Source organism: Amblyomma americanum, chromosome 1 (genome assembly GCF_052857255.1).
Source record: "Amblyomma americanum isolate KBUSLIRL-KWMA chromosome 1, ASM5285725v1, whole genome shotgun sequence".
NCBI lineage: Eukaryota > Metazoa > Arthropoda > Arachnida > Ixodida > Ixodidae > Amblyomma > Amblyomma americanum.
In genome coordinates, this window is record NC_135497.1 from 58,810,006 (window position 1) to 58,819,990 (window position 9,985).

General features: G+C 44.5%; 1 protein-coding gene and 1 long non-coding RNA gene across 2 annotated transcripts; one reads left to right on the top strand and one right to left on the bottom strand.

Moving 5' to 3' along the window:
• The first annotated feature begins 457 nt into the window (after positions 1-457).
• LOC144133027 (uncharacterized) lies at positions 458-753 on the top strand. Its single transcript, XR_013314968.1, has 3 exons — positions 458-507; positions 578-622; positions 696-753. It is a non-coding gene; the product is annotated as an uncharacterized LOC144133027 (long non-coding RNA).
• A 4,026-nt stretch (positions 754-4,779) lies between these two features.
• Positions 4,780-8,601, bottom strand: LOC144133031 (uncharacterized). Its single transcript, XM_077665838.1, has 4 exons — positions 8,485-8,601; positions 6,717-6,832; positions 6,150-6,652; positions 4,780-5,189 (listed from the first exon to the last, which is right to left on the bottom strand). The coding sequence occupies exons 1-3, from the start codon at positions 8,568-8,570 to the stop codon at positions 6,399-6,401; spliced, it is 456 nt and encodes a 151-aa protein (XP_077521964.1). The 5' UTR covers positions 8,571-8,601; the 3' UTR covers positions 4,780-5,189; positions 6,150-6,398.
• Positions 8,602-9,985: the final 1,384 nt, after the last annotated feature.

Here is a 9,985-nt window from a genome sequence, read left to right on the forward strand (position 1 = left end):
ATTGAGCCGTGCCATCGATTAAGCGTTGAGCAGAATCGTTATGTTATAAACCTGTCCAGATATGACACGCATATCCGCGTAATGCAGTCGAGATAGTAATAAAAAAACTGTTAGGATAGTGCTGTTACCGTGGTCTCACTCAAATCTTATTTCTTCAGTTAAGTACTAAGATTGTCACATTAAAGCTGCCGTGAGCAGTTTACTACTGCGTAAACATGTCCCAAATATTGCATGACGCGTTGTGTGCCGACTGTCTTCCACGCTCAGTTGATTAGACTTGTGCATGGGTTTTGTGCTGTCGCATTCACTACTTGGTATCACAGCACTAGTGCCGCGGTAGGATGCATCTGCTGCATGGGTTTCTTGGTACACGCTTCTTCCGTGACATCTTTATTCTTTCGCTGTTGTGTCCCCTCATAGCACCTTCATTATTATCAATCCAGGCCTTCATTTTTTTAGGTAGCATACCATCTGGCACTCTTGCTTCTGCAGTACAGGGCGGTGGAGGTAGGTTTAGTTGTATTAGCTTTGCAGCTGTGTTAAGCTCAGTATTGTTCATGACTTGTTATTTCTCCAGATGACGACATGGACATCGATGGTGACAGTGAAGGAGACTTGCATGGTTTGTGCTCTGTAACCAAAGTGACATTGCCTGGTTGGCAGCTTTATTAACACGTTGGGCTTTTCTTTTTTAGGTACTCAGAGCCAACAGTCTTCTGATTATGCGGCAGCTGGCGCTTCTTCAAACAGAAGTTAGTGTTTTCTAATTTGTAAAGGGTGCAGTGGTGTGCTTTGTGTAGTTCATATAAGCTGCATTTGGTAAACTATTGCTTGCAGGCCAAAATGAGTGTTATGCTGTGCATGGCCTGCTGCTTCTGCAGACGGCAGCAACAGAGACAAGCGACATCAATGACATACAGGCGTCAGAAGAAAGGTGCCCTCAAAGTAGCGCAACACTACTTCAAGAAAACCTAGCTCTTAAAAAGGAAGTACAAAAATGGAAAGTTAAATATAAAAAACTGGAAAGGCGGACACTCTCTGTTGACAACATTGACCCAACTTCATTCAAGTTCTATACTGGTCTTGCAAATAGAGGACTGTTTGATGCCTTGTACAATCATGTTCTGAATAATGCAAACATAATGCAGTACTGGGACTGTGCAGAAAAAAAAGGGAAGGAAATAGAAGTGAACATGGAGACAAACAGCTGACAAAAAAAGAGGAGCTTTTTATGGTGCTATACCGACTGCGCACGGGAACATGTACAAAAGAAATAGCCAGAAACTTTGGAGTTTCCGAGTCCACAGTGAGTAGGACATTTTGCACATGGGTGAACCTTCTAGACAAGGAACTGACCTCACTGAACAGCTTTCCCACACTGGAGCAGATAAAACAAAATATGCCAGAGGCATTCAGGCCGTTTCCCGAGACCAGGATTGTGCTGCATTGCACTGAAGTCAGAATTCAGAAGCCGTCTCGCCTCGGTGCCCAAAAGCAGACGTTTTCTTCTTACAAGCACTACAACACATTTAAGGCACTAATAGGAGTTACGCCAGACGGCTATGTATCCTTCATTCCTGACCTCTGGTGAGGTCACGTAAGCGACACAGAAATTGTTGTTACAAGCGGTTTGCTTGAACTCTTGCAGCCAGGAGATGGAGTGATGGCTGACAAGGGCTTTCGCTTAGAAAGCAGCCTTCCTGCAGGTGTAACACTTTACATGCCTCCCTTCAAAAGAGCACCTCAGTTTTCTGTTGAAGAGGTGAGAACAACAAGAAAGGTTGCGAGTGCCCGCATTCATGTAGAAAGAGTTATAAGGCGAATCAAGGAGTTTCATTTCTTTGATAAGCCCATCCCGATAAACATGCTGGACATAGCAGGTAGTCTGTTTAGGGTTTGTGCATTGCTGTGTAACTTCCAGCCGCCTATTATGGAAGTGCGCCAATAACTACTACTTCTTTCAAGTCACATTTGGCTCGTGGGCACCTCCACTATATACATAGGGCCCTTAAATCTATGGTAAAACCTACTTTGCATCTGAAAATGCCTTTTAGGGAATGCTAGTTTCCCAGTGCGCAAAGCTGAAGACAGCAGAAAATATTTGATATGTTAATATGCTTATTGTGAAGGAAAGTGTTAGTTTGGTAGTTAAAAAATCTCTTGAGCACTTATTGTTTTTGACACAGATTAATTTGAGGATAAACTAAGCCAAGGTTTAATGTTCCAAAGCAACACATCGATGATGAGTGACACTGGTGGGGGTCCTTTAAGGAGGGCTGGCATTGCACGCACAGCATGAGTGTTTTAATACCTAGTGTCCATCGATATAGACCCGCCATTTTTTACAAATTAGCCCGAAAAGTGCTCTGCTTGCTATTCATCCTTTGCAGGTCTTTTGTCGTAAACACTTTGTGACATCTTGCCTTGTGCAGTGGCTGCATAACTGAGTGTTTTTTCACTTTTGTAATCTGTGAAATCCATGTAATGTGTTGGGAATCTGATTCTAAGAGGCCGGATTTGAAACAATGTGAGCTATTCAGCAATGTCTCAACCATGACACTGCTTGCTTTCTCTACAGAACTGCCCTGTTACTCTTATGTTCCACAGCCATTTCTACCATTGTATTATACCATTTTTGCTGTATAATGCTCTACTACAATTGTTGTACCTAGTTGTTTTGAACAGGCTTTTTATTTTCTCCTTTTGCATGGTAGTAGCCACTCTCAAGAGTTCATCAAGCCTTCTGATAATAATAGTAGACTATGAATTGCACTGTGTATTATTTTTTTCCTTGTCAAGTGCTTTCGCTCGTCCCTGCAATAGAAATATCCAGAACAGTGCACCTGACAAATGTTCCCTGTTAATATTGCTGTCATATGTTGTGCGAACTGTATTATGTGCTACACCTATAGATGTTGCGTATTATGCTGTCGTTCCTTGCGCATTTTCATTCTAACCTACAACGTAAGAGTATCTGTGATAATTTTGCACGTAATGAACATTCTCTGTTAATATTGCATATTGTGTGCGCATTGCAGTATGTGCTGCACCTGCATTGTGTTGTATATTACGGGGTGGAATCGAAAAGTTATGCTACTCGCATATAAAGAAAACAACAGGATTTTGAAAAGACATTTATTTCCCAACAGAATGTGCCCATACACTAATTCACTGTACCCATTTGCCTAAAGAAAGCTTGCAAAAAAAAACGTGTTGCTGCTCATCAACCCACCAAGGTTTGAAATGTGTTCAAGTCATCGAACCTTGTCTTCTGGAAGCAATTATTCAGGTTCGAAAATAAAAAAAATGACTGGTGGCCAGATCGGGGCTGTAAGGTGGGTGGCCGGGCTCTTGGAAAGCACACTTTCACAGGAGGGCCCTTGAAATTCTAACGGCGATTCGCTGCCACCACTGAGTTGATCCCCTTCAAGTTGAGCATTCATTTAAAAGTGCAGAGGGACACTGGACGATCTACCATTGGCTCCAAGGGCATTGAAGCTGCCCAGGTGATGGGTGTTGTTGCATTATATAAAGGACATTCACTGTCATATACTCATTGTTATACTGTTAATTTGTTTTGCAGAAAAGCTTTATCACATTCCACTATTCAAGTTCAGAATTGTGAGAGGGCGCCATGTTTAACTAACTGATGCAGACTAAGAGAGGATCCAGAAGGCTTGGTACTGAAACCATGCTTTGCTAGAGAGATGACCGCAACAAAGGGCATTAAGAGATTACTGTCAGATGTTTCCTCATCTGTGCCTGTATGTTGCTATTGTGCACATTCACACCTGCGTCAAGCAGTAGTCATAACAGTGCCTCTGAGAGATGTCAAGTGCTTGTTTAATACAACAAAAGTGCGGAATGGTTCAGTCGCTTTAACCCTTTCACACGCTATGTACACAATTGTGTACAAACACAATTAGCAAGTTTTTCTGGCAGTGTGCTGCACCTAGCATTGATGTCCTCGTTTCGGGTGAATTGCGCTTCTTTCATGACTAAAATAAGGTGGTTTATTGTGCGAAAAAGAAATGGAGTTAACAACATTTCGTGCAACAGTTAGGGGGTAACATGTCGCTCGCCATTTTTATGCACACTCATTATGCCCCGAGTAGAAGAATCAGTTTTTTTAGCACATTTTCAAATGTAATGTACATTTTTGAAGTAGAAATTGATTTCACGCTGCTTCAGGTGTTTTCCAGATAGGCCACAAAGTTTGGATGTCACGATTTCGGAATTATGACACTTCACACAAAATATTGCACGTCCCTATACAAAATTTAACTGCTAAGATTTGGCACCGCAAAACCAACCAGCTGTCTTTCTTATCACCTGTAAATGCTATTTACGTGGAAAAATATGTTTTTGAGGGAAACAGAATGGCGTGTGAAAGGGTTATACTCCAATAAAGCAAGCAGTTAATCCATATTCAATTAAGTGCATTCACTTTGCAGTGCAGGGTACAGATACTCGATAAACAATTTTTGTGCTGCCTGAAGGAACTCATTAAATCCTGCGGCATCATATTTTATGGTTACTGTTGCTACTTCGTCTTTGTTGCAGTAGACAATGAAGTCGCACTCGGGAATATTCAGAATACCCATTGTGACGTTCATCTGAGTTTGGTATATCAGCTTTGGCTTCTTTTCATTCGTCTTTAAATGAATTTTTCAATTGCAATGGGCACTTCACTTCAAGTACTCGAACAGTACCCATACAACATTCACAGTTAAATGTGACTATACCATCAGGTGATGGCCCAACTATAGGCACTTCCCTGAATATGGTGAGTCCCACATCTGCAATAGATGCAGTATGGCCACTTTTCTCAAGGTTAGATATATAAAAAGCCTTGGCCTCCGCTTCTTTGCGAAGTCCCTCGTTCATGGCAGAGCTCTTGAATGTTGCTGACTGTAGGACTAGGTTGACAATCCCACGTAGGTTGTGAGGCCGTGGTTCCTTGTCCAAGCTTCGTGTACGCGTTAGGCATGCACGGGCTCTACTCGCAGTGACCATGCCTCGCCTGTAGACCATCCAATGTGATGAGAGGGACTGCAGTTTTGTTTTCTCCTCGATTTGAGAAATGTCCTCTCCTGTGTAGGCTTGCTTAATGTAAGCCAGAAATTCGGGCCCTGTAAGTTGGCAGTGCTCTTTAATTAGGTCCATGAGGGCTGGGACACCCTGGTGTGCTGCAGCAAAGAGAAACAAACAAGAGCTGATGCAAAATGTGCACTGTACAGCAACACAAAATTATGGATATTCTATGCGTACACACTGCTGTTTTAAGCAGAGCTCATGTGCAGCCATTCTGAAATGTAAAGACCCTCAGGAGTTTTCTTTTAAGTCATGTAATCGGATGGTTAAAGCTTCGCAAGAACTCCAAAGTATTGGAGGTGCAAGGACACAAGTCTTCTCGGCCTCAAGAGATTTGGACCCTTGGCAATACACGACGAGCCATACAGAGTGGCTCACAAGCAATTCCCTAGGGCCGCTTCCTTCTGACAAAGGCTTCCCATATAGGCATTGCTAGCAAAATGATGCGTTACTACAGATAACGTTATCTGCTACTTGCTGCCCCAGTGGTTTTAAAATTTTGCATGAACAAGTAATGAGACTAACATCTGCAGCAGGCTATACACTTCAGTTGCTTACTCAATGCTATATGTGATACTGCAACCAGACCTTGCTCTCACTGAAAAGCAAAAGGCAGAAAAGTGCATGTCTGCCATGCTATCGATTCCTGGAATCTATACAGCTGCATTTACCATGTTCACCTTACTTTTGGGAGGTGGAGATCGAGGTAGTGCTGCATACAAAAAAAATGTACGGAAAACTTCTCTCTCACATAGGTAATATATTGCAAGAAGTTTAATGAGCAGACAAAGGAAGGGAAACAAGGGGCTCTTCATGGTAGCTATATGAAAGAAGCCATCAGTCACTGAAGCAAAGGAGTGCGTACCAAAATTTTTCTATGTATATTTTAATTTCTGTTGTCATTAGAAGTTATAATGAAGTGGCATATTTGTTTATAACTGTGCATAGAATAAAAGTCTCAACTTGTCTGGTTGTCACATTTTTGCTTCCATGGCGTGTAACCACGCGTGCCTGAATGCTGGGCTACCAGTCACCACATATGAATATAAACGTACCTGATGTGACCTCTGCTGTGGGCTGCTCGTTTTCATTTGCTTCGAGGGAAACGGAAAGCTGAAAACAAATATCACCATAAATGAGGAACCCTGCTTTCTTAAAAGAAAAAAAGCTAATAAGTCATGTAAATAATGGATGTTCCACTCTGCCAACCATGAAAATGATTTTCACTGCAGATTCAATCATCAACTACATCAGACTGTTAAAAGCTGGTCATGAAATAATTCACCACATGACACGTTGCAGCTTTAAGTTATGATCTGCACGAATATTTGCAAAACCATAGGAAAGAAAACCTGTTCGGTTGCTTCTTTGTTGTATCGGAGCCACAGTGCACGAGGAAAAGCATTTTGCAGCTTCCGTCTGAAGCAGCCAGCATCAGATGGCATTCCATTGGGGCAAGGGTCGTATGACCTCTTGCGCTTGAAGCCTTGCCTTCCATTAGGATCGGTTGTCTTGAAAGTGATGTCACTGAGGGGCTTGGCCACTTCCACCTTTTTGGCTACAAGAAAATGGCGTGATCAGCACGTTTTTGTTGCACTCTGGTGACTTCTATGACTGATTACCTGAAGACGGCACAATCCAAGCACAGGGCAAATCTGTACATGTCGGCTCTGGTTCAGCAGCAGCACCAACTACAGCCAGCAGCAAACCTACTACGTGCTGGCAAGTTCCGCTTAAGCTGCAAATACATTAAGGCAGCACATTAGTCTTGAAAATACTGCTTCAGCACAAATATAATTTATAGCCTACATCAAGCACTGTTTATGGATACCATTCCTGACCGCACAAGTATACTAATGCAACAACTTATACGTTTGGTTTATAAGGTGCAAGTGTAACTGTGAGGGCGTTAATATGCTGTTTGATGTATCCACGAAACCGCAGACACTAGCATGAGTGACAGAAATTTCATTTTAAGGTTGAACACTATAGTCGATGAATGTAACAAGATTCTGCAAACGTTTGGCCTTCGAGCATTTTTGCTCTGTAGTGAACTCCAAATGCCTCGGGACATGCTCAGATCTCTACCAGAAACCGTCTTTTGTTGCATGCATACAAACCACGCACTCAGTAAACATAACTAGCCACATAACTTATTTAGCCACAGCTATGAATAAAGCGAAAATGCAGTAGATGCAGCTGCCACTTGTGGCGGTCAGCGGGAGTGGCCTGTCAGCTACTGTAATGTCGGGAAGTTCACTTATGAACCCTTGTAGTAACCACAGCGTTTGGTTGGCATCGAGGTCAAAGCTCTTGAAAATGATGAGCACGTGGTGAACAGTACAGCTCCGGTGTACTGAACACTGGCATGAACTTGAAACCTTTGATATTTGAGCTGATGACCCAATTTTCCGCATTAACTGCTATCACCCTCTTTCCTTTCGTTTTAGTTCTCCCTCTGTCATCAATGAAGAAGACTTTTTTTTCATAGTTTACTCTCGCCCCTTCTGGTTCCTCTTTCAGCGATGTGGCAAAAAAAAAGTTTTTTCGTGGTTCATGCATCATCCATCGTGGCTATCGGTGTGTCATTCTGTTCTTTGTTTGTGCGCAATGCTTTCCTGCTGTGAAGACATCGCTTACCTACGCTCACTCGCCGTGGTGGCTTTGGCGTCCGGTCGCTGATCTCAAGATCGCGGTTTCGATGCAGACCACGACAGCCGCATTTCAGTGGAGGCGAAATACAAAAGCACTCGTGTGCTGTGTATGTCAGTGCACGTGAAGTAATTCCAGCTCGCATATATTAATACGGAGCCCTCCACTGCAGCGTCCCGCACAGCCCTTGTGTCAGACGTTTAAGTCCACGTATCAATATCGTGGCGTGCGCTCATCGCAGGCAACTGTTTTTGCAGAAATAAGCAAAGGTGCACTGCGGCGGTAGCCGAGCTGTATACTGCGCCTCACGCTTCCATTTCGTTACCAAAAATGGGTTTAGGTCTGTATCCCAGTAGGGCAAAAACTGCATGAATCGGGCATATTTAAGTTATCTCCAAAAGTTTTGCAGCGCGCACATCCGTACGGACGGGCGGACTGTTGAAAGGAAGAAAAATAGCGGACACTCGAGGGAAAAATGTGGCCATTTCATCAGTTCCTATATTAAAACACTGCAAACTGGAATCGCACAGCAGCAAGCACATACGGGGCTGCACATTCAGTATCGCGACGACTGTATGCAGATCGGCCTCCATGCAACTAGGCTCGGCACGATTTGATAAAGCTAAACAGCACTACCGCCAACAAATGCGAAATGATGCAAATAATGTAGATTGCAAATTAAGCAGAAGCAAATTCCTAGTCGGCAATGACCATACAATACCAGGAAAATTCACTTACCCGGCCGGACAATGGCAGTGAGCCTCGGTGATGTCCCCAGTCGTTTTCTCTGCTACGGCGTGCACGATGTAGTATCCACCTTTCATGGATGGCAGGCATATACAGCGAAAAACGCCAACCTCACTGACCGGGGATATTTCATTGAACATTATATTCCGAATGTAGCCTTCATCTCTGAAGCGGCGGCCCTTGCTCAGCTGGCGATCGCATCGCATGCCGGATGATTGGAGATACTGAAGAATTTGCTCTTCAGTGGGCACAGCAGCCGGCCTCGGACTTCGCACCTAGCCATCAGTCAACCCTAGAAATCCTCCGGGTACCAGGTGCTGCCCAGGACACGCCATCATCGACTGATTCAAACAAAACGTGCTCCAGAGCGGCACTCAGTCCGGCAGGGATGGGCGCGCAGTACCCTACCAATGAGCTTTCAGCTTTCTACGCGAGGTGGCAGCACAGGAAAATGAAAAAGGCGGATTCGCGCGGTCGCCGCGCGGCCGCGACCACCAAGGCTAACTCCCGCTCCTCCCGCTAGGGGCGCTGCAGCCTTGCACGTGGTCTCACGTCACGCCAGCTGAGGAGAGACGGGGCTCAACTCGCGCGGTCGCCGCGCGGCCGCGACCACCAAGGCTAGCTCCCGCTCCTTCCGCAAGGGGCGCTGCAGCCGAGCACGTGGTCTGACGTCACGCCAGCTGTGGAGAAACGGGGCTCAACTCGCGCGGTCGCCGCGCGGCCGTGACCACCAAGGCTAACTTCCGCTCATCCCGCTAAGGGGCGATTGTCGTCGCGGCATTGTATAAAAGAGCCCCGCTCAGGCACAGGCGCAGGCTATACCCTTTCACAAATCTATTATGCTTCGCATCCTAGGCTTAACCTTAGCTAAGCCAGGCCATTTTTTTACCTTCATTTAAATAAAAAAACCACTACCACCAATGGGCTTCAAAAAGCGTAGCGCATCAAAAAATGCAGTACAGTGGTAGTGGGTGGCAAAGGCTTCCAGACGTGAGCTGTTGGCTCTTGATTCGTGTGAAAACATAGCACGTGTGGAAGCCATGACCTCACGCTTGGATGGAAATCGGGAGATGACAAAACAGACAGAAAACGGCGCAGTTGCACAAGGTGGTCATTCAAAAATCCATAGCCCGTATTTATATTGGCTGTTTTCAAGCTGTTCCGCCAAACAGCTCAGTTAGCCGACTAAAGTGTTGCTTAGTTGTGGTTCAGCGATGCCACTACACTGACATGCCCAACGTAATTAGATCACGTAGTTAAAGAGAAGTACGCTCATAACAAGCGCACATTTCCATGTTTTCTAGCAAGACATGAAGCGGCTGCAGCATGAAGTTCGATTTCGATAACACTCAGTAACAGGTAAAACAGAAGTTTTAGGCTCGATTTCGATGGCACTGCACATTCTGTACAAAGAAAAGCTAAAGGGCTGAACAGCGCCCAATAATGCGAGTCGCAATTTAATTATTTTTGTAGCGAAATAATGCGCAAGCGT